Source organism: Podarcis filfolensis, assembly GCF_964270895.1.
Source record: "Podarcis filfolensis genome assembly, chromosome: 12".
Lineage (NCBI taxonomy): Eukaryota > Metazoa > Chordata > Lepidosauria > Squamata > Lacertidae > Podarcis > Podarcis filfolensis.
Genome location: NC_139614.1, coordinates 41,607,391 through 41,632,509, shown reverse-complemented (window position 1 = coordinate 41,632,509; position 25,119 = coordinate 41,607,391). Strand labels below are relative to the sequence as shown.

Genomic DNA, 25,119 nt, shown 5'->3' with positions numbered 1-25,119 from the left:
TATGGAATGCTCTCCCCGTGTTCATACAATTCTGTTATTTTATATTTTACTTGGTTGTAAATCGCTTCAGGACTTCTTTAGCGGGGAGTAATGCATAAATTCAATAACCTAACCTCACTTTAACCTCCTATCTCCCCCTCAGGAACTATAAAGCAAAGGTAATCTAAGTTTTCCATGATCTCATAAGGAACTTCAAGAGGTTTGTTGCCATTTATATCCCCACAGCAAGTGAAGAAATTGTGTTTCTTTTCTATTTGGATAGTTGGCAGGTTGGTGAACTCAGAAACCTGCACAGACTAGGCTGACTCTTGTCCCAAACAGCCACAGCCTGTTTCAAATCTGCTACCACATGAAGTGGTGGAAGTTTGGCTGTTCGGCCTTTGGAGAACAGTTGTTCTAAAGCAGCTTTTTTGAACTTGGGGTCCTCCAAATTTATTGGACTACAACTCTCACGATCCCCAGGCAGCGTGGCCATGCTTGCTAGAGCTGATGGGTGTTGTAGGCCAAACATCTGGGGGGGCACCAGATTGAGGAATCCTGCTTTAAAAGCCACAAAGATTCAGTAATGCAACTGTATAGTATTCAACGGCACTTTAAGTGCCAGGGCAAAGGTCATCAGCAGTCAAGAGAGAAGGCACTGCCCTCTTCTCCCCAGTAAATTACGTGGAAAAACCCACTGGCCAATTTTATCTTTGGGAAAATGTTCCTTAGCAACTATGCTGATTTACCACCCCCATCTTTCCTGTCATCAGCTCTTGAAAGTAAATTCAACTCATTGCTTTTTCTTGAAATAGCAATACCTATTTTTCATGAGCCTTAGCTCTCTTTTACGCGTTGCTTCTTCTGCGAGCTGCTGTGGGCTATGCAATGTTCCTGGGGATGCTGCCATGACTACCCCTTGAGGTAAGGCTGTGGTTGGAGTTCGGATCTGGTAAGTTGGCATGTCACCTGTAGCAGCTGCAACAAAAGAAGAAAATGACACAAAAGAAATGTCACACAGTTCCATGATCTAAAACGTTGGTTAGCATGTTGGTTTCGAATACCAGGAAGAACTTAATTCACATTCTGTGACCAGTTCCTTAGATTTGAGGAGGTTCTCCCATTGTCCCACCACTGCGGTGTCACAGATAGGGCCTTCTCAGTTGTTGGCGCCCCAGTTACGGAATGCCTTTCCCCAGGCACCAAAAGTTTTGACATTTCAGCACCTGGCTAAGATCTGCTTTTTTGCCCAAGCAGCTTGGGGATATTAGTCTGCTGCTGAAGTTCATTTTGGTAGTTTTAACATGGTATTTTTACCTGATCTTTATTTACTTAATATGGATGTGGTGGTTGTGTTATTTTAAAGTTATACAATCCACCCTGAGATCTGTGGATGATGGGCAGCCTAAAAATATTCAAATAGATGAATTAAATAAGATCCAGACGAGAATGTTCTCCATCTATTCAAGTGCAAACAGAACAAAAAGTGCATTGTTTACTGTAGAGAAAACCAGCAACACAGAAATGTTCAAAGGTCTACAAAGCACTACAAACATGTTTTCTTATAAAACAAAAACACTCAAAAACTAAGATGCCCAGGAAAATAAAATGGTGGGATGGACAATACCACAATGTAGATGTGAGGTGAGCTTTTCTGAAGAAGGCATCGTACAACTGGGAAGCCACTACAGTGGTACCTCTGGATACGAACAGGATCTCTTCTGGAGCCCCGTTCACGTCCAGAAGCAAACGTAACTAGCGACGGCACATCTGCGCACGCGCACATCGCTTTTCACCGCTTATGCGCGTGACGTCATTTTGAGCGTCTGTGCATGCGTGAGCGGCAAAACCCAGAAGTAACGCGCTCAGTTACTTCCGGGTTGCCGCAGAGCACAACTCGAACGTGCTCAACATGAAGCATATTCAACCCGAGGTATGACTGTATTGAAAAAGCCCTCTCCTTAGCAGCTACGAGACATTTCTCCATCTCTGTGACAAAGTGTTGGGACTTTATACTATACTCTACATAGGGCTTAACACACTATAGATGTGACTTAATTTATAAGCAATAGCAAAAATTGCTGTAAACCACTCTGGTATTTTTTTATGAATAGTGGTATATAAATATTTCTATAAATATAAATAAATAAAAACAATATTAAGAGAAACAATAGAATCATAGAATTGTAGAGTTGGAAGGGACCACAAGTGTTATCTAGTTCAACTCCCTGCAACTGAAGAAATATTTTGTTCAACATGGGTCTCGAACCCACCTTCCTAAGATTAAGAGTCTCATGCTCTACCAACTAAGTTAGCTAATTAATGGGCAACCAAGTTCCTCAAGCCCTGGCAGGCCACTATATATAGCTGTTGGAGGCCATTTTCAGCCTGGCAGGTCACATATTTTGCAGGCCTATTTTGAGAGGTACCAGCAATCAGTAACTCCAGAAAAGACAGGGATTTTTTAAACAGAATTTTAACAGGGCCTTCATCACCTCACATGTAGGAAGCAAGAGCCTCAGGTCAGCCTAGGTCTGTCCAGACAGATGGATGCTCTCTTGATCTCTCGAAGCCAATGATCACAGAAAGTGGGATGGGCTGCCAAACTGGCAGATTTTTCTTGGGCTCTACCTCACTTTTGCTAAATGTAGTTAATAGCTAAATGCAAGTAAATATCAAAAAGTACATTTTCTTCCTTCTGTCCTTTAACAGAAAAAATGTCAATGCATCCAGATAAATTCTGCAATTATTATCTATTGAATCTGTTGTCATGGTGACCACTACCAAGCAATGTCCAATATTGTTCTTTGTAAAGTATGGGGAAGTAGGAGCAAAAAGCAGTAGGATAGGTAAAAGAGATAATATTCCAATGAATGTCTTACCCTGCTAGTCCTTCTTCAGGGAATTTCAGGGACATAAAGACTGAACATTTAGATGTGCTGTCCATAGCTGTCAACTTTTCCCTTTTCTTGTGAGGAATCCTATTCGGAATAAGGGAATTTCCCTTAAAAAAAGGGAAACATTGACAGCTATGGTGCTGTCTCTTCCTATGGTCATAAGAAAAGCATTATGGGGGGCAGGAATCTCATTCACCCTATTGTTTTTTTGCTCCTACTTCCATTTCCTGGGGGGGGTGTCTGGTTTTGTTGCAGTTTGTAAAGTATTGCCTTAGATGCCTTACAAATATCAGCAATAAGTACGTGAATGGCCGCTGCTGTAATTATTATTTATTAAATTTATCAGGCTGCAATCTGGTAGCTTTACACAGGTAGGGATTAAAGTTCCAGTCAGTGATATCATTCTTCCTCTGCTCCTACCCCCCACCATATTATGAAGTTTTGACACTGTTGACCATTAACATTTTAAATTCCTGCTTGATAAAAGTGGCTTTAAAACAGCATGCAAAAATGCAGAAGTAAAGAGATGGTATTCTGGTTTTAGGTGAACTGCTTTGAGGGTGTTGTTGTTTTTTCCCAATCAAGCAGTGTATTAATTTTATGAAATAAATAAATAAATTCCCAAAAATGTATACAGTACACTGTTCAACTTTTGCCAAGTTTGAGAAAAGCGCAACAACCATTGTGTCATTGTTCCCCTTTACCCTTATTGCAACCAGGAACCTATTTTGTACATTGCATGGGGTCATTTAATTAAGCTTTGCTTACAGAACTCCATCTCAAGACTGATACAAACTGGAGAACTCTGGTCTTGTCCACAATGCCAAACTTGCTCATGCTCCCCCATACACGCCCCTTTTTGTAATTTTAACATCCAGAAAAAATATTGAGAACTCCAAAGCTTCTCCATTACTCTGAGACATTTTACTTGGCCCTAATAATTTTTTTTTACTCAACTGTGTCTTCTGGATTCCCTCCCCCCCCCCCCAGGTATCAATATGGCTATCGGCAATGTTTATAGCTGTTACTGTTTTTTTGCTATATAAATTGAATTGGGGAAGGGGGGGGTGAATCCAGGTTTCATTCCGTAACTAAACCATAATTCATAAAATAACCAAATATCCTATGGTACAAAAACTGTACCTGCAAGGAATGATCAGTCCGCTCCCGATTCCCACCACAAATATTATTATTTTTTTAAAAACCTGCCACTCAGTACTGGCAAGCAGAACCAGGCATGCTACATATAACAGAAGTCTGAGTTTCACCCACATTCCCCTCCACACACGGCTAGCAACCTTTACCACAAGGATTATAAACTTCACTCAAGTCTGCTGCGCTGCTCCTGGTCCTTTGGCTCGTGTGAGCCTGAGGTCTTTTATTACTATTATTTAAAGAAAATATCCCGTTGGATCAGCAAACAAACAAAAGACACACAAGCCAGGCTTACTTAGCTCCAGAGACAGCATGCAGGCTACTGAATTAACGCTGTAACAAACATGCCAGCAGCGGCGGCAGCACTGGTTGAAGCAGAAAGGAACTGACTAAATCACAGCATGACTCGTAGCTGACGTCAATGTGTTTGTTGTTTGTGGAGTTTAACTTTTCCAGCCCCGCTGAAACGCGATTCCAGGAAATCTATCTGACGTCAGCCTGCTGAACTCTGCTGTGGAACAGGCAGTTTTTCGAGTGGAGGAGGCGCAAAAGAACTAAATCATAAAGCCCAAAGCATTGCTGGAGCACCCACGCGGGTCACTCAGATTTCATTTCTGCTCTTTATTACCTGTCAGAGATGGAAGACCGATTACATGGCTGAAGTGAGCACAGTCCACACAACTACATGCTGGCTGCCGGAAGCTGAAGAAGCAATCTTTCATATACTTCCAAGCTGTTTAATCATTCTAAAAAAGCACCAAGGGAGACAAGTTCCTTGTTCGCACTGCTTAAATAAAAGGATTGCTTCAAAGCTCACGTTAGCAAAGAAAAACAGCACAAGAACTGAAAGAGCACCCATTGGTCTAACTAACTAAAATGCTGCATCAGCTAAAGAAATGTTAATGACAGCTTCCAGGAATCTATAAAAAAAAAATGTGCTTGGTAACTAAGTGCTCTAGACCAGCAACGCTGTCGCTGGGTGTTCTAGCAAACAATTCCCCCCTGCTTGCAATTTGGCTGCCTAAATCCCACAGATTCCGTGGGATTTCAGCAGCCCAGCTGTGAACAGGACTACAGCCCCAATTTCCCCTTTCGATAAAGAAGCTTACAGAATTGCCTACCGGTTTCGTCTCTGGTTACAGCCATGGCCAGCGTCTGCTCAAAGGCTTCTCCTCTGCCACCAGCAGAACATGAAATGTTCCAAACAAGCAAGCATGTGCAGGATTACAAGCTCCAGCACTGACATCATAATGACCTCACTAGCCTACCCCGTCATTAATGTGCTTTCTCACTGGAACAGCTCGTTGAAACAGGAGCCCAGGGAAAACCTTTGCTAACAACAATCACTTCAGACTTTTTATATAGCCTAGCTTCGCTCTCCCCGCAATACAAAGGCAGGCACAGATCCAGGGAGCCGGCTATAAATCAGGCTCCACAGACACATCTGCAGCAAGGGCAGATGTTATTTCGCTGCCAACGCTTTTCAAAATAAAACTGTACTTTAAACAATAATGCAATTCAGTATCTGTATGAATTAAAAGTTGGCAAGCCAGGGTAGAACTGTTTCGTACCATGTTGACTTTTGTGGCATACTAGACAGTCAAGACACCAGAAGAGGAGCCCTCCTGCTTCATGACGATGACAACTTAACATTTACTAAAACACCTACATTTCTCCAAGCACTATACATATATTAAAAGATGAAACAGCCCCTGCTCAGAGTCTAATAGACATGATACAAAAGGGAAAAGGAAAGGGGAGGGAAGAGGAAAGGAAGCATAGGGACAACTGCTTCTTCACTAGCTAGTGGAAAAAGTCATGTTGGTCTCCTTTTTGTCCTAATTTTCTACCTGGGAGGCAGGGGAAGCAGCCTCCCAGATGGTCCTAAGTCACCTGGCTAGTGACAGAGGCTAGAGTGTGCCTCCTTTCAGCTCTGCAAAACCAGGTAACAGAGCAAAGGTCAAGTTCAGCATCTTGTTCCTCACAATGACTAGCCAGATATCCCACAATCAAGACATAAAGGCAATATCCTCTGTGGACTGCTGTTTCCCTGCAACAGATACTCAGAGGCACAGTACCTCTGACCCTCGGGGCAGTATGTTCTTTCCTTTATCCTCACTTCTGAGTAAGGATGAATATAAACCCACATGAATAAATTTTCCATTGCTATTTATCTACTTTTCATGCATTGCCACCCTGCCTTTCAAGGCATGTTGCCTTCGACAGTTATCCCTTGGCATACTTGCACTTGATAAAAATTGCACAGCTCTTGGTAAGTACTAAGAGACAAAAAAGATGATGTTGATTTTCTCCAAACCCATCAGTTCACACTAACCTCTCATAAATATTTTCCTGCAGATCTTGTGACTGATAGGAATTTCTTCTTGTCTCCAACAGCCATGTTGTGAGCCTCTACCATTTCTGTACATAGACTCTTTCCAGCATCAAGGCAAACAACTATTATAGGGACTCCATTGCAGAATGTTACGGGGCAATAACCACTTGCATATAAACTACTTGGACTAAGAGGCTCTCATATGCAGTTTTTGGAACCACAGTTCCATTCAGCCTCTGGTGTGATGACAATGGAGTGCAATCCCAGGAGTCACCAGATGTATACGGTTGTTGCTATAAAAAGTATCATGCACATTTTGGTCCTCAGCATGGAATAGAAACAGCAGCAAAGGAACAGAAGTGCTTTAGTACAGGGTGGGCAGAAGATAGATTGGGATCTACAGGTAAATCTCTGGGTGATTTTCAGTGGATCAGCAGGAGCTATAGACACCCAGAGGTTTAGCACTAGCAACAACTAACAGGCTCTCTCACACACAATTAGCTTGCTGAAATGAAGAAAGCTTGTGGGGAAAGCAGGAATGGATTTGTGTGAGAAAGCACTGCAACATCAGAGAGAACAAATGCCTTGGCTGAGCAGCAATTCTAAGTGTGCAGAAATCCCTCTGTGCCATCATTCTGATCTGGCTCTGGGTGGTAGATCTGGAGGTTATAGTAAAAATCAAATTAGTTCCATTGAGCCTGAAGTCTGTCCACCCCTGGCTTAGTTTCCACGTCACTGAAGAGGCAACACAAGAGTGCAAAAGGAAAGTACTCTAGTGCTGAAGTTAATGTAAGAGGTGCCTTTGCTTTGTTGTGCAAATGTCCACCCAGGTGTATTTTCAGAAACCCTCTGTTATGTACTGAGTTGAATAGGATCCAAAATGCAGCAGTCTGATTGGTCCTAGAACAATAGGATCCAAAATGCAGCAGTCTGATTGGTCCTAGAACAATGCAGCAGTATGATTGGTCCGCAGGAGCCACCCAATCCAGCTCCAGGTGGAAGTGAATCCACAACCTGATTGGCCTATGGAAAATCCCGGAATTAGCCAATCAAGTGCAGCCCATTGTGTAAATAATGTATATAAAGCAGATATTTTGGGGAAACTTCCATTCCTCCTCACCACTATGAGCTGAATAAAGAGCATGGAATCCACTCTCGACTCTGACTATATTTCACCCTCATATCCTCTCTCTCAACCTCCTTCCTATTTTGCTCAACAGGCCTGGTTTACTCTGTGCACAAGAGAAGTTAGCAATCTCTTTTCATTATTGTAGCAGCTTTCCAGGTAGTGTTCACAAAGTGGCTGCTTATCATGGTTTATTGCAAACAGGATTTATTGTCTGATGGCTCCTACTTCACTCCTCCTCCCCGGTGGGATAAACAAACCAGAATGTCATAATTAAGCTCAGCTTTCCATGAGGTCTAGACCTCAGATCATTGTTTCTTCCTTCCTACCAAGCCAGTATTGCTAACCAGACTAAAACTGTTGGTTTAGTAGTACTGGCTAGTTGGGGAGCAAGCCACAATCCTGGGTTTGGATGTTACAGGAAGTCAGTCATAATTGTTGGCTTCCTGGTTTGTTTATCCTGCTTGCATCAGGGAAGGAGAGAAGTGGGTGTAATTTGACAGTGTTCAACAGCACACTTCCCTTTCCTAGCAAACCATAATAACCCAGCAACACTGGTTTATTGTGATATGTCAATTGAGGCAGCTGTAGTCCGAGCAATTTCCTTTGGGGAAACTGGTAACTAAATGAGATTAGAACTAAATGAGATTACCACTTTTGAACACAACTTTTACCTGGCACCTTCATTATATATCTTTAGGCACCAGACAAGAACATTCCTCTTATCCCAGGCCTTTGGCTAATTACAGTGTTTCCCAACCTTTGGTCTCCAGCTCTTTTTGGACTACAATTCCCATCATCCCTGACCTTTGGTCTTGCTAGCTAGGGATGATGGGAGTTGTAGTCCAAAAACAGCTGGAGACCAAAGGTTGGGAAACAATGAATTAAACAATCTATGGCTTTTTAAGCTGGAGGGGGGTTGTTTTTGTTTGTTTTTGTGTTATGTATTTTTTTCATGTTTATATTGTAAACCACCCTGTGATCCTCAGATGAAAGGCGGTATAGAAATTTAATTACTTAATAATAATAGAATACTCTTGACCCTGCTTCTTTGTGGCTTCACACTAGCATCTTAGGATCATCTTGCAGTTTATCGTTATGTCTAAGACTAAGAAACATTTAATCTAATTCCTACTCACACATCATCCATTGTACATAAGCAACACACAGTAGTATAGCATGACAGAATGTGCCCTTGTCACCATAAGCTGGGCACAATGTGTAGCTGAAGAGTATGTGGCTATTTTATTTATTAACAAAATTTATATACCGTATTTTTCGCACCATAGGACGCACTTTTTCCCTCCTAAAAAGCAAGGGAAAATTTGTGTGCGTCCTATGGAGCGAATGCAGGCTTTCGCTGAAGCCTGGAGACCGAGAGGGGTCGGTGCGCACTGACCCCTCTCGCTCTCCAGGCTTCAGGAAGCTATTCTCTAGCCGTGGGAGACCCAGCTCTCCCACGGCTAGCGGAGCGCTGCATTAATCCCGAAGCTTGGGGCGCGCGGAGCTCAGCTCACCCCAAGCTTCTGGGTGCCCGCAAGGTCTCCGCTAGCTGTCTAGCAGAGACCTTGCCAGCACCCAGAAGCTTGGGGCGCGCTGAGCTCCGCACGCCCCAAGCTTCGGGATTAGCGCAGCGCTCTGCTAGCCATGGGAGAGCCGCGCGGCTCTCCCACAGCTAGCGGAGACCTTGCCAGCACCCAGAAGCTTGGGGCGCGCTGAGCTCCGCACGCCCCAAGCTTCGGGATTAGCGCAGCGCTCTGCTAGCCATGGGAGAGCCGCGCGGCTCTCCCACAGCTAGCGGAGACCTTGCCAGCACCCAGAAGCTTGGGGCGCGCTGAGCTCTGCACGCCCCAAGCTTCGGGATTAGCGCAGCGCTCCGCTAGCCGTGTCTAGGCTGCGGATAGTAGCCTGCTTCCCGGAGCGTCGGGCGCCCTGAAAGCAGAGCGCCTGGCGCTTCGGGAACACATCCGCAGCGTGGGGAGCCTTGCAGGAGTTCCCCGCAGGGCTCCCCACGCTGCGGATAGCAGCTGCCGCCCGGCGCGAGGGGCGCCCTGAAGCAGAGCGCCCCTCGTGCCGGGCAGACATCCGCAGCGTGCGGAGCCCTGCAGGAGTTCCCCGCAGGGCTCCCCACGCTGCGGATAGCAGCCTGCAGCCCAGCGGGTGGGGCGCCCTGAAGCAGAGCGCCCCTCGTGCCAGGCATACATCCGCAGCATGGGGAGCCCTGCAGGAGTTCCCCGCAAGGCTCCCCAAGCTGCGGATAGCAGCCTGCCGCCCGGCGGGCGAGGCGCCCTGAATCAGAGCGCCCCTCGCGCCGGGCAGACATCAGCCAGCCCCACAAGCTCGGGGGACAGCAGGGAGGCGCAGCGCCACCATCCCGCTGTTCCTCAACCTGGTTCGGTTTCCCTGACCTGCTTTTGGGGGGGAAATAAAGGGAAAATTTTTTTCCTTTATTTCCCCCCAAAAAAACTAGGTGCGTCCTATGGGACGGAGCGTCCTATGGTGCGAAAAATACGGTACTACTTGCTTGTAACAAAATTGAAACAACAACAATTTGCAAATCTCTCCTCTCATTTTGCCTGGTAAAGATCACAGATTATCAGACTTCTGTGTATTACGTGCTTCATCTCTAGACATTACATCCAAGGCAAGGAGGCATAAGAACCTACTTCTCCACAGTGCATTAAGTTATATGCAAATTTGCCAACCTCTAAAGAGAGCTTGAATTTCGCAGACTCTTGACTTTCAAATGTGGTACTTGAGTTGAAGTTACCAACTGTTCTACCATCTACATTAAAACAAACCCTTCTTTCATGTCTATTAGAGGAAAGGCAGAAAGTAAAGTGCAAGAGACTTTTTCAAAGCAAGAAGAGGATTATAAAGGGAACAAGTTACTCCCTGGCATAGCATCCAAAAGACCACAGAAACAACCCTTGTGTCCTAGTAAAGGTATACATCAAAAAGGAAGAAAAATAAGACTTTCCAATGCAGGACCTCCTGTCCTGCAGGAGCCACTCACACAGTGAAAAGGCCAACATCGATCAAATTATATACAGAAATATATTGCACCCACCTCAACATTGCAAACTAAGTTACTGTATCATCCTTTTATCCAAGAATCCATACTATGTAAGTACACTTCAATTTTTTTTCTAGCAATGATTAAAGTTTATCAAACCATGCTCTGCTCCTTAGATGAATTGGCCATGAAACACATATATTTGCCTATAGTGCATATTTTACCATATTGATGGTTAAACTTTATTTTCATGTTTGTAAGCTCATCATTAAGTATTTTACCTTAACTCTGTCATTTTGTAGTTGTATTCTGTTAAGGGAAGAGGGTCTTTTCCTGTTTTTGTTTGTTATTTGCTGGCTACTTATAGCCCACTTTTCTGTTGAAAAATCTATTAAGAGTTCAAAACAAATAGAGACATACAAATGCCATTTAAAAGCAAATATAAAATGAAAGCATACCTTGGACAACAACTTGACTCCCAGGTACAAAGAACTGTTGTGTGCCATCAGCTGTTTGGGCTGCATATTGTACAATTGTAGCACCGGGCTGAGGAGCTCCTGAATTTGTCATTGTTAATGTCTGCAACCCCTGAACGCCGTCAGATGCCTGGTTAGAGATCTGGATTGCTCCACCTTGGGCTATAGCAACTTAACAAAAGCAATAATGGTATTAACCAACGGAAACAAGGGTCTTTGGAACAGCTCTAATCCAGCCATTCCTAAACTGTGTGTTGGGACACGTTAGTGCACTTTAAAAGAACTAGTAGTGTGCCATAAGAAACTAATAATGAAGAGCTTTTTTGAGGCTCTGCAACCACTGCTTTCCAGTCAGTCTTCTTCTACAAATGCAGGAAACACTGCTGAGTCTTTGCATCAGGAGCAAGTGATTTCACCTGATACAGACAGAGAACAGAATTACCTGTCCTCAGAAAAGGCCTCCCATTTCACCTCTGCAATTCTCTAATCCTGGTTATGCTATTTACTCATATATAGAGTGTGTGTGTGTGTGTGTGTGTGTAGTATGCCTCCTGTGTTGATTTAGAAGAAAATAAGGGTGACTCAGTTATCAGAGGTTTAGGAAACACTGATCCAGTGTGTACCACCACTTTTGTAATTTGGATACAGTCTAACTTGGGAAAGGGTTGCTTGTAGCCCTTCAGATATATTTGGACTTCAACACTTATCTGCCCAAGCCAGCATGGTGAATGGACAGGAATTATGGGAACTAAAAATCTAGTAACACATTCCCCAACCCTGATCTAAGCCAACTTTGTATTGCCTCAAGGGATGCTTTGCCATGCAGAGACAACTTTTATCAGTGAAATCTTGTACAACAGAAGACAGTACAAAACAGCTGCATAAATTATATTTGAATTTTAAAAAGAGAAAAGAATACGAATAAGCTGTTAACTTTTCCTTACATGACCTGTTACAGTTTTCATAACAAAATGCTAGATTATAGGATATAGATTTTAGGTGTCAGAACAGGAACAGCGCGATGCAAAGTTAAATGTTCCATTCTCAAGCATGACAAAACAACCTTTTAAATAAGTTCTCCATCACAGATATTTCAACTCTGCTCATTGAAGTTTTATCTGTCACCATGTACAACTCTCTACTGCATTTTCCAGTCAATGCCAAGTTGTTGGACTCTGCACTCCAAAGCTAGATTCTACACAAAATCCCCAAAGGGCACAATCTAGTGGGAACAACTTTTGTACAATTATTAGGATTTGGAGTGTTTCCTCCTTTAAGTCAAGGATGCTTAGTGCAGGATTAGTTCCCAGTGCACTGATGTCTAATTCTAAACTCATAAAAAAGATTGCAAGTTGCATTTCTTTTTATCTTAAGGACTGTATTTATGGAAGAAAATTGTACAAACTTCCTTGTGTACCCTAGCTTCCAGTTATATAACGAAATACATTGATTGGAAGCAACACACATTAAAGAGCATAAGATTTGAAGAAACAGAATGGAACAAAGTGAGCAAAATTTAATTTTTGCTTATCAGATCATTACTGTAAATTATAAGAGATCTTTATTGATGTAAGCATGAATTTCACTTGGGTTTTAATTGAGACTTTTTCTTGAATATTCCCCCCACTCTCCACAATAGATCTAGCTTACTAAGTTTGCAATTTACATTTGGGTTTTAAGGACGAAAGCTAAATATCTTGTTTGATGTTATGGGATACATACTGTACTGCCCGGTGCTAGTCTGATAAAGGCTCGTTGGCACTGCCATGGCAGGGATGCCAGAGGGTGCTCCTTCTTCCTCTGGCTTTCCTTCTTCAATCTTAGTGACACCGGGTGCATCAGAAGACAGTTCATTCAGAATTTTTCTGACACAAGTAAAAACACATATACATTTAAAAGCAGCTGGCCCATGAAAGGAGTGACTCATTTTAACCGAAAGGCACCAATTGTTACAACACGAAATTATAGCTTACCGATATGAAGGCCTCCTTGAAAGTATCTCCCTCCGTTTCTGAGAATCAATGACAACCTCTGACTCTGTAGATTCATCTGCACTTGTAGCTGATGCTACCTAAAATATGAACATTAAAAAATTAACCATCTTAGGAGTCAACTCAGAAGAGTTAACTTGCAGCATGGAATCCAGATTTGCAGAGGAGATTTTACTACCAGTGATCCATCTCACAGGACTGTCATAAAACTGTTTTGAAAATTTAACAATGCTTTGTAAATTAAAGACAGCAGCACCAGCATCTAATGGTAAGGCTATTGATAGGGGTGGCCCAGAGGGCTGAATCCTCAGGTGTTTTGCACTGGATCTTGGATTCCCTGCCTACACCACCCCTATTTTTTTTTAAAAAACACAACTTTTTAAAACCTTGCTTGCAGAGCTGGTGGACATACTTCAAATCACTGTGCTGGTCATATCCCCGATCACCTATTATTATTGGGTCACATCCAAAGCAGTGCCAGAGGTGTTTTGCCAACACAGTGCCAGATCTGTCTCCTCTCCCCCCCCCCCAGTGTGATCTCCAAATTTTCTCCAGCGTGTCCCCCAGCTCTCAAGTGCCTATTTTGAGGGTGGGAAAGGGGGAGAATGCTGAGTAGAGGAATGAAAAGTTCTGATCCTCTAGTGCATGTCTCTTCCATTAGCAGAACAGGAGTGTTGGGTACCATACTTGCTTCTATTTAGTTATATATTAGCATAGGTAAATTTTGTTTCATGAGCCTATACCCTGATTATTTTAAATACCTAACAATGCCCCTAACAGCATATGCAAAATCTTGATATGGAAGGAGGAAACATTGAGGTGAATTAATGACAAACTAGAAACAGCTCTGCAGGTAGAAATGCATTTTTTCAGTAAATGGCAAATATATATCTTTGACGGGCAGAAGAGGAGAGGATAATCTACAAATAATAGTATAAGAAGAGTGGGAGAAAGGAACAAAAGGGGCCTAGGAGCAGAACAGCTTGCAGGAATGCAGCTGGAGAGAGAGAAAAACATAGAGCATAATGGCAGAGAGCTTAAAAGGTAAATGCAAGAACAGGTATGTAATCTATCTAGGAGTACTCAATCTATCATTGTCACTGGAGGCTTAAGTGACTGTGGTTGAAGGGAGTGCTTTACAATTGGACAATTTTGAAATGTGCTCTGTTGTGGCTGCCCTTACATTTGGTCCAGAAACTACACCAAGCGAAGGTAACACCAGTGCTGAAGGAACTACACTAACTGCCAGTATTCTGCTAGGTCAGTTTTAAGGTTTTACTGTTACTGTATAAACTAAAGCCCTAAACAACTTGGGACCAGGATCTCTGACTTACCTTCTATATATCTGCCCTTTCACTGCTGCATCTATGGGGGCCTCTTTGTGATGCCACACATGCCAGAGATTGATTTCAAGGCAACTCAGATGGGGTCCTTCGGGACAGTGGCACCTGCCTTGGGGAACACACTGCCCACCTGAGTTAGACAGGCTCCGACATTGTACACATTTCGTCGGATGTTAAAAATTTCCACAGGCTTCGCCAGAAGGATGAGTTGACTCACAAACAGTATTGTAATTTTCTCTTTGGAGAAGCATTTTATCTGTTTGTAGTTGCTGTGTTTGAACCCAGAACTCTTAAATTAAGAGTCTCATGCTCTGCTGACTGAGCTATGGGTGGAAGTGTGCTTGTGTAGGCATGAATATAGAAACCTCTGAAGTTTGCATGGCTGCAATATAGATTACTGCAGAAAAGTAAGAGTTACATATGTTGCCCCATTCACTTTTTCCTTTAGCCACACTCACTGGTATGTGACACCACCCCCACCCCCCACTACTATGAGAGCTAGAAACACGTTGTGGGTTTTTAAAAAAATAATAAAAAAAATAAAATAAACAATATATGCAGAATTCTAAATATCACATCTATGCATGATTTTTTCCTAGCATATATGTCACAATTGGTGACATACAGAGTTCCTGGCCACCGCATACCTTGCAATATTGTCAGATTATCCACACAAAAAAAGAAAAAGAAAAACAGCAGCACATGGGCATGACAATGAGACAATCTTTATGTATGTATAAGGTACAAGCCTACGTGCTCTGGTTTGAAGTAATCACTCTTTAAAGAAGCAGACAGAAGTATTATCTTTATATTCTCCTGATGGCAGAATATGAGCAGTGGCGTAGCGTGGGGGGTGCAGGGGGGGCCGGCCGCACCGGGCGCAACATCTGGGGGGGGGGGTGCGCTCGAGACTCGAGTGCTAAAATCCACGGGTTAGGGGGCGCAAATTACTTGCCTTGCCCCGGGTGCTGACAACCCACGCTACGCCACTGAATATGAGTCAACCCTTGCTATGAAATACAATGAAGCTCTTCTTTCCATTGCTAGGGCAAAAATTAGAAGTCAATGATGCCAAGTAAAGGTTAAGTAAAGCCTGCAGGAACGTTAAGAGACATGCAGCTAACCTGAACAGATTGCAACTGTGGTGATTGAATAACTGAAGGCTGAGTTGCTTGAATCACTCCCTGCACATGGACCGTTTGACCAGAAGGCAATTGCACTACAGTTACCGAGGGAGATCCTCTTCCAGTTGTTGATCCCGCTACAGAAACCTATTGCATTGGTGAAAAATAACAGTAAGACATTAGCAGTGTGAGCACCTGCATACCAGTGATGATGATTTGGCAAAAGGTCTCCAGGGTGAAATTAAGGTTTAGCCTTTGAAACACGATGTGCTGTTTTCTAATACAGTAAAAGTTATATCAGCTTATATCACTTTAGTTATTTCATAAAATTTATACATTGCTTAATTGTAAAAAAAAAAAAAGACTTTAGAACAGTTTACCTAGAGAATAAAACAATAAAATTATCAGGAAAACCTGTTAAAAGACAACTATTTAAAATATTAAATGAAATAAAATCAGCAATAAGCCAAAAACAGATTAAAACACACATCAATATTCTACATGTCAGGGTAGACCTGCTTAAACAAAAATGTTTTTAGCAGGCACTGAAAGGAGAACAGTGAAGGCACCTGCCTGATGTCAATATATTACAATGACAATTGGGTTTCCAACAGCAGGTGAAATATAATTCATACTTCTGCTTCTTGCTTCAGAAATGTAACACATAAAGCACTGGCACATGGTACTTCACCCCAGTGAAAACTGAAAGAGCCTTTTTGGTTGAAATGACAATGGAGTCCCATATTGTATAACTTTGATGGGGACAGAGGGGTGATCGTTTTTGTAGTCCTTTTATAGCAATAGACAGTCTATTTGTGCAAGTTAATGATAAAAGCCATTTTTAATTTTTTCTCGTCTAAACACTACATTGCGTATTGAACACAAAGAAAATCTGAGACCCAGTTTACAAATGAAGAACAGAAGAACTAGCAACTTGTCAAAAGGCGAGTCAGCAAGTCCATCATTTAATGTCAACTTGAAAGTGAATCTTCCCCATCTTAGTCCAACATTTCATTCATGGAAATACAGGGACTATTAGTGCACCAAGCAGCTGCTTATACTGAAACTGCATAGGAAGAAAACTATGCCCAATGGTTTGCTCTATATGATGTTGTCATGATAAATTACAATATTTTAAAAAGTTCATGCCAAATGTGCCCAATGTATTCATTTTGGGATGTAAGACAAGCATATAAAGAACTGAGCATGAATCACAGGAAAAAGCCCTCTCTCTTGTAACTTACATGCACAATGAGAAGTACTAAAGGCACTTTTCAATTTCTTAAAATGGCTGGATAATATTTGAAAGTTTACAAGGAATCTCCCAAGCATCCTGTGCTCCTTTTACTTTTTTGGATTTACAAAATTATTCTCTAATGGTAAACTGACAGTACAGTGAACAAGTTTAAATTATTTGAAAGATGCATTTGTTTCCTCCTCTGCTTTAGTTGCAATATTTTAAAACTGCACCCTTTCCTATTCTGACATTCACAAATGTTTGCTTGATTACTCATGTGGAGGTGGCAGCAGTTCTAGCAATCCTGACGTCAATAAGGAGAGGAACCAGCTATGGCACTTGCATTTGAATACGTACAAAGACTCTATATTACTGGAAGCAGACAGTCTGCAGAACAATTTAGCAGACTGGGAAACAAAGTTTTATAGCACTGCACAGAATAATTCCAGAAATGGTCAGAAACACACACACACAGTCAGCTCTTTCAGGGGCAATTTATTTCAGATAAATAGGTATTCTGCAGCTTCTACTGAATATGCGCAGTATTCCAGGCTTGTTAATGCTTAACTTCCAAAACTACACTTAGTCCATTGTACAATATAGACATTTAAATCCAGGTCAGACCCAGCCTCTATGGTGTTTATTTAAAACTGGGGAAAGTCTCAAAGGTTTCATTATAAGCTTTAAAGAAATAAAATAGTATCATAATTGTTAGACTGGGGGTTAAGTTAGATGAATTTAGGTTTGATAGATTTCAATGGAACCTAAATGCAATTAACCAAAATTATCCGACCCTTACCATTATATAGCACTTTTTAATTGTTCAGAGTATGCAGTGTATATATTGCAGCAATTCTTCCAACAACCCTGTAAAATAGGTTAGGATTATTATCCCATAAGGCAGATTTGAGGCTGAACTCAAAACTGGCTGGTTTGGACTACCTAGTATAGTCCATGGCTGAGATAACATTTCAAAATAGGGCCTTCCTGGCTCACAACTCATACAATAGTAGCACCAAAAATCAGAGACAAATAATACAAGTGAATTAAAGTGGAGTTTGTGCTGCCAGAGTGAATGCTTTTTCATAAAAAGCCCTCCTGGACAGAAAAAAAGCAGAAACATGATGAAAACAACATAGAGGCAGATTACAGGCAATGAGAGTTCATCTCCTTGAATATCAATCCATGTCTGTCTTCTCATTCCTTGCCCCCAAAGAAAACACCTGGGGAAGAAAAGGTGCAACTTCACTGCATACAAAGGACAGTGGCCACGTTCCCAACAAGGCAGCCCCTCATGGCACAGATATTCCTAACACTGGCTTGGAATGGGTGAAATAGCCACCTACTGCTAGCCTAAGCAGAGATGGAGTCCATGTACTTGAGGGGTTCTGGACAAAACTGGATATGTAAGTAGAGATTTCAGCATCATTTTACACATAGTTCATGCATTGCTTATGATCAGAATCCCAACTACTAGAAAGCTCTAAACCTATTTTTTACATTTTGCTCAGATATTTATCTCTGTACCCCATGCTATCCCAATCTATCCTCACAGGAACTTTGCAATGCAGACTAGGCTGAATCAGTGGCGTAGCGTGGGGGGTGCAGGGGGGGCCGGCTGCACCAGGCGCAACATCTGGGGGTTAGGGTTAGGGGGCGCAAATCCACGGGTTAGGGGGCGCAAATTACTTGCCTTGCCCCGGGTGCTGACAACCCACGCTATGCCACTGGGCTGAATGGCACAAGACCTTCCACTGAGCTAAGTGGGCTTTTGAACTGAGAGGTCCAACGTTTTATCGGCTTCCCCAAAGCCCAAAGTATGCAGGCAAGTCTTGCATTCTTCTACCTGCCTGCAGTAGCTAACTATATAGGTACAGTATTGGTGTCAGGTTACATGTCAGATTACCTGTGCTATAGTAGATATCTGATTTTGGCCAGATGGAGACTGTATAGTAGCAGCATCACTTTCTGCAACAGAGTCTGCTGCATTGCCATCTTGCTGTGATTCACCTGTTTCCATGGTCATTTGTCTAAAAATGAGAGAAAAATGCACAAGATAGTACATGAAACAATTCATGCCTCTATCACCATTCACTTCATCTCTTCATTTTTGCCTTCTTTTTAATATGTGGTTAAATAAAGGATGACATCATAATATGATACCACAAGAGAGATCCAGTGCATTTATCACCAGCTGAAAACCCAAATGAAGGAAACCACCTTTTGATATATGAATGTCCTCCCCATTATTTAAGACAGGGAACCTGTGGAGCCTGTGCCCCTTAAAATGTTGTTAGTCTCCAACTCTCAGATTCAGCCAGAATTTCCAACTATCAGGGATAATGGGAGTTGCAGTCCAGTAATATCTGGAGGGCCATAGTTCACCATCCCCACTTTAAGATTGGAGGACAAGGCCTTCCTCCATATGCCATTGTTTCAGGAATAAACAACTTCTAGTGATCAGAGTAGGGAATTTCCAGAGGTGGCACTAGAATTGTGAAATGCTGTCCCCAGGGAGATTTGACCATGTATTTCTTGGTTTTTTTGTGTGTGGGTTGGTTAAGCTGAGTTTGCTTCTCGGTTGTTGCTTTTAAATTATTATTTCTTTGGAAAATGTTATTTATTTAAAGCTTTTTAGCACCCAAGTAGCATACAAATATTGTTACCATATATTTTAAAAGAAGTTGGTGGGACTGTACAGTTGCCCCCAAATACTGGAAGAATATGTGGATTGTATTAAGTGTATTGCTGCCTGTAAGATTCTGTGGTCTCCTTTCAGACTATTACTGAATTGTTTACATCCTACAGAAGAATGGAACTTAGAACTTAGGTTGCAAACTAATTTACTTCAGCTAGAATACTGTTGGGCAAATACTAGACTCCGGAGCAATTGACACCAATACAGTGGTACATCTGGTTACAAACTTAATTCGTTCCAGAGGTCTGTTCTTAACCTGAAACCGTTCTTAACCTGAGGTACCACTTTAGCTAATGGGGCCTCCCGCTGCAGCCGCACGATTTCTGTTCTCATTCTGAGGTAAAGTTCTTAACCCTAGGTACTACTTCCAGGTTAGCAGAGTCTGTAACCCGAAGTATTTGTAACCCAAGGTGTTTGTAACCCGAGGTACCACTGTAGAGACGTAGCAGAGAAAAGTGATGGATTAGTGAACGTTGTCAGCTTAAAAATATAAAAGATCCCAGGACAGCAGAATCAGCCCAAGCAGTATGCTACAATAATGTAAGAGCCATGCTTTATTTACTTGAATTGTGTGAGCGTGCCAGGAATCATAGAGGTTTTGGCTTTCTTATAAACTGGGTCCATTTGGATTATCATAGTATAAAAAGCCATTTCTGTGTGCTCTGGCTTCCATCACGGTGTTCCGTTGTGCCAGAAGTGGTTTAGTCTTGCTGGCCACATGACCTGGAAAGCTGTCTGCGGACAAACGCCGGCTCCCTCAGCCTGAAGCAAGATGAGCGCTGCACCCCATAGTCACCTTTGACTGGACTTAACCATCCAAGGGTCCTTTACCTTACCTTTTTGCCTAGTATAAATAGATTGGAATTAGATTTAGGCTGGAATCCTACCCCCCCCCCCCCGTTTCAACAGGGTTTACACTTGAATATACAAGTTTTAGTAGTACGTATATCTCTTGGGCTTCATTGCTGTCCCAATAGCAGTCCTGTTAATTGGTTTTCTGAACCATCACCCGAGCCCTGAGACTTTGGTTGTAAAAAGAGACTGCTAAGAAAATAAAAATAGATTGGACCAGTTTAGCTTGGCATATTTGTTCAAAGGAATGGGCTTTGCATAGCTAGTTAGCCAAGCAGCCATAGGAGCAAACTGGTAGAGAAGTTTATTCTCCACCCAGGGGCTGGAGGTGGTGTCCTCAAGAGGTTTGTTGTGCAGTTAAAGAGAACAAAAGGGAACAATAGCCTTGAAACTGGATTTGAAAGAGGCACAGAGGCTTGATTTACTCTCTGGGAGAAAGCAAATCTATGTACTTCCAAGAAATCTGAAGAGGAACAGGACAGGATCTATTGGAGTGTTAATGCAGTGAATTTTCCATCACAGGTTTGTGCAGAGTATGTGTGTAAATAAGACTTATATCATATTAGCATCGCAAGTCCTCAATTACCTTCATTCTAAGAAAAGAAAACCCAAGGTTTTTGCTGGGAGCCCTGAAACTTCTCACTACTTAAGAGACTGGAGATAAAATTAATAATAAAAAGATGAGTCCTTGCACTGTTAAGGACAAGAAGCTCACAATAACCCCAAGTTTGTTCAGGTACCAAAAGGCATGTCCAGATAGGTGAAAAGATCACATCCATTTAAGGTTACAGGAAGTGTCTTTGACAAACATATGCTCAGTACGTTTCAAGATGCCAGGACCAGCATGATGGCATAAGCAACCAAACTGGTACCTTTGGGTGAGATGTTTTTGGAAGTGCCAACAAGGAAATGAAAGGGCCTTCCATGATTCCTTGGAACATCACAGCAGATGCTGGGACACAAGTTGTAGCTGAATGTGCCACGTTGGTCTGAAACAATTTTCCGGTACACACACACACAGAGGTTTTTCTTGCAGAAACTTCTGTTAAATTCATTGGTTTTAAAATACGTCTAACATCAATAGCTTTATGTATCACTTAGGAGAAAGGAAAGCATTCTATTAAACAGCTGGCACTGGGGTGAAACTACTCTAGTGTGTAATAACTCAGTTGGAAGTCATTCAGCCTTTGTTTCTCCTAAATCAAGGTTTTGTCTGTAGGCTAGTAAATTCTGCATGTCAATCTTTTGAGAGAGAGAAATATTTTGAAGGAACTGTAGTTGTTTTCAACCTGTAACATTGGCTTGTAGAAATAGCTTAGGATACATGAAGCTAATTATTATGGGTGGTATCAGGTATTAGTCACTCAAAGCAGACTCGTTGAAATCAAGAGTTATTAATGTCATTTTTCAGTGGACATCATGACTTATTTATTTAAAAGCATTTATATACCACTTTATATTTTTAAAATCTCTTAAGCAGTGCATGATATCCATATATGGAAACCACATGTCTGCAAAAAGTCTCAGTGTAATGCACCATGTAATTCTCTTTATCCCAAAGGTAACCAGGTTATCACAGTGACCCCAAAACATGTGTCTATCTGTGTGAATGTGAATTATGTAGAGATGCAGCTGCCACCGTGATGGTGGCAGTCTTGGCTTTCTGGCACCTGCAGCTATATGATATAAAGGGTTATAGAATCAAAGAACTGTAGACTTCGAAGGGACCCTAAGAGTCATCCAATCCAATCCCCTGCAATGCAGGAATTGCAGCTAAAAAATCCCTGACAGATAGCCATCCAACCTCTTTAAAAACCTCCAATGTAGGCGCCTACCACCTTCCAAGGTAGTCTGTTCCGCTGTCAAGCAGCTCTTGCCATCAGAAAGTTCTTCCTAATGTTTAGTCAGAATCCCCTTTCTCATAATTAGCATCCTTTGGTTTAAGTCCTACTCTCTGGAGCAGCAGAAAACAAGATTGCTTGTGACAACCCTTGAGATATTTGAAGATTATTATTTCACTTCTGTCTTCTTTTTGCCAGGTTAACATTATCCAGCTCCCTCAGCAATTACTCATAAGGCTTGGTTTCCAGACCCTTGATCATCTTGGTTGCCCTCTTCTGCACATATTCCAGCTTGTGAATATCCTGTGCGGTGCCCAGAAGTGGATGCAGTACTCCAGGTAGGGTCTGACCAGGTAGAATAGAGTAGTACTATTACTTTCCTTGTTTTGGACCCTAAACTTATGTTGATGCAGTCAAGAATTGCATTAGCCTTTTTGTTGCTATATCTCACTTATGTTAAGCTTGTGGACTCATTAAGACACCCCAGATCCTTTTCACATGTACTGCTGTCAAGGTGTCCCCCATCCTGAATTTGTGCAGCTGGTTCTTCCTCCCTAAGTGTAGAACCTTATATTTGTCCATACCAAAAATCATTTTATTATTTTCCAATCTGCCCAGTTCTCCAATCTGTAAAACTCATCTTGAATCCTTGTTCTATCTTCTGTGATATTAGCTACCACTCCCAGTTTGGTGTCATCTGTAAATCTGATAAGCATCCTCTCTATTACTTTAGCCGTCATTTATAAATATGTTGTACAGCACTGGGCCCTGGATAGATCCCTGCGGCATATTACATTTCATTAACTGGCTCCTACAAAAAAATCATGCCTAGCAAGTAAATGAGTATTTTTTTAAAAAAAAATTGACATAAAAATTTCAACTTTGTTGCTAGTCAAATTGAGAGCATTAGATTGAATACATAAAGAAAAGCCTTCTTTCTAAATGTTAAGATCTTTATGTGCTTGGTTGTTCCTCAGGTTATCAGATCCACTAATATATGAAACACATTCTACATATTTGCAGTGCGGAAACATATTTTAACAAACCCAGCCACATGGGCGGGGTATAAATAATATATTATTATTATTATTATTATTATTATTATTATTATTATTATTAATTATACAATGGCTACCTTATGTTAATTCTTGCATGCTGTTTTTTGCCACATTTGCTCATTATGATTGATTTTTTTTTAAGGACTTCTTCCTTCTCCAGACCACTCTCCCTCTTAGTGAACCTTGCAGTGAAGTTATGTTCCATTTGTGATGTCATAACTAACTACCATAGCAACCAACACTCACAATGTTACAGTACACAAGGTTCACTAGAATATTGAACAGAAGCGCAAAAGAGAAAAAAAGCTTTCGTTCAATCACACGCAAGAGATTTTATAAGTATTATGGAACACACTCACCCAGTGAAGAATTGGGAGGGGGGGCACCTTAGCTAAAGTTCTGAATTAAAGATTTGACAAGAGTTTTGGAGACCTAATTGCGATGCAAGGAAGACTGTATGATCCAAGGTACCTATGCCACAATGTTCAACTCAATTTTTGGAGATTTCATACTCCACAACTGTGGTTTTCAAACTTTTGTCAGCAAGTATTTTCCATACATCAGGTAAACAATATGCATTCACTTGCCAGAGAATTTCTGTCCATGGCCAAAGATTCTGGGATAGGTTTGTTGTAGGGCACATGCCCCATTGATTTGACATGTTTAGGAGGCTTGTTACCCCATGTGAAGTGAGAGTGCACCTCCAACACTCCCCAGCACAAATATAGAAGGGTTTTAACACAAAGAAGAGCCTCAAACTTTGGAAACAAACCTTTATTTGGGGAGGGACACCCGCCTGGATGCAAGAAAATACATCCTACAACAAATCTACATAGTTTTGCACTTTATAGAATATATTCTCAGGAAACATGGAATCTTATTTCACATACTAGAAACAAGAGTGGATCCAAATGTTTAATAATGAAAGTTGCTGAATAATTGAATAAGAATATGCAGCATTATGCTGATGGTGTCTTAAAAGTACACTTTCAAAATTTTACTTTATTCCAAGTTATAGGTTTGTTTTTTGTTTATTTTTGCAAAGCCTTGTTATACTGTTTGCAGTTAACAGTTTATGGATGTAGTTTATAAATCTTGATGCTGGGTATTTTTTCATGTTCATGTACAAGAGAAAGAAATTTCTCTCCATTTTTCATTGTGGCTTCAAAGACTCTGAAACCTTGCATTTCATAATGTCACACTTCAACTCGTGATGACATAAAAATCATATGTGCTGCTTCTCTGTACGTGATGGAGCTGCATCCTGGTCCAGGAAATGTCGAAGTATGAAGGAAAAAAATGCTAACCATAGCTTCATATACTGCACAGCCTGAAATTTTCCTCACTACAGTGACTTTGACTGAAAAAAGCATGAATCTCACATTTAGCTGAAAACAAGTCCTTTTCAGGTAACTATAGTTAATACAGCATCATTTTTAGGTGACTATTTACAGAAGAACATACTAAACAGCAGTTGTTTCATTTAACATTCCAAGTTCAAAAAAGCCAATAAAGCCATACCCATAATCCAGGTACAATGGAGGTATAAGGTACACTAAACAGCTACGTTTCTTGTTACAATACATACATAAACATGTTCTAGAAGAAAATGCAAACCTCATTATATGACATGGTACAGTGCAATGATTCTTGACTTATGTGTTCCCAAACCCCTTTTGCTTACTATTACATGGAACCAAGGACTATTACATAGCTATATCACCTCTGTCCCAGCAATAACATAAAGGGATGATCAACCTGATCACTACTGGAATTAAATGCCCATTAAGAAACTCACTAATATGTCATGTAAAACTAACCTTTCTCCTGTACCTTCCTTCCTCTGCTTCCCTTTTGTTTATACTTTTAGATTTTAAAATTAGTGCAGGGCTTGAGCTATTGTTTTGATGTACTAGTTCGTTTAAACACTAGAAATAACGGCAAAACAACCCTATTCCTTGAAAGTTGTGAAACTTTCAATTCTGTTTCCT

The 25,119-nt window shown here is 41.5% G+C and overlaps 1 protein-coding gene across 14 annotated transcripts in view; it reads right to left on the bottom strand.

Annotated features, from left to right (window-relative positions):
• The window catches only part of CREM (cAMP responsive element modulator), a 32,240-nt gene that overhangs the window by 4,300 nt on the left and 2,821 nt on the right, over window positions 1–25,119 (bottom strand). For 2 of the 14 annotated variants that reach the window (XM_083579950.1, XM_083579956.1), the window contains exons 1-7: window positions 23,206–23,338; window positions 18,586–18,709; window positions 15,443–15,589; window positions 12,958–13,055; window positions 12,707–12,849; window positions 10,967–11,155; window positions 801–957 (exon numbers count right to left, since the gene is read on the bottom strand). In XM_083579950.1, coding sequence (XP_083436076.1) covers window positions 801–957; window positions 10,967–11,155; window positions 12,707–12,849; window positions 12,958–13,055; window positions 15,443–15,589; window positions 18,586–18,709; window positions 23,206–23,333 — 986 coding nt within the window. In that variant the 5' untranslated portion in view covers window positions 23,334–23,338. Of the gene's footprint in view, window positions 1–800; window positions 958–4,326; window positions 4,527–4,659; window positions 4,778–5,140; window positions 5,323–10,789; window positions 10,811–10,966; window positions 11,156–12,706; window positions 12,850–12,957; window positions 13,056–15,442; window positions 15,590–18,585; window positions 18,710–23,205; window positions 23,339–25,119 lie in introns of those variants that run through there. The other 12 variants (XM_083579958.1, XM_083579957.1, XM_083579959.1 and 9 more) reach the window with 10 other exon arrangements.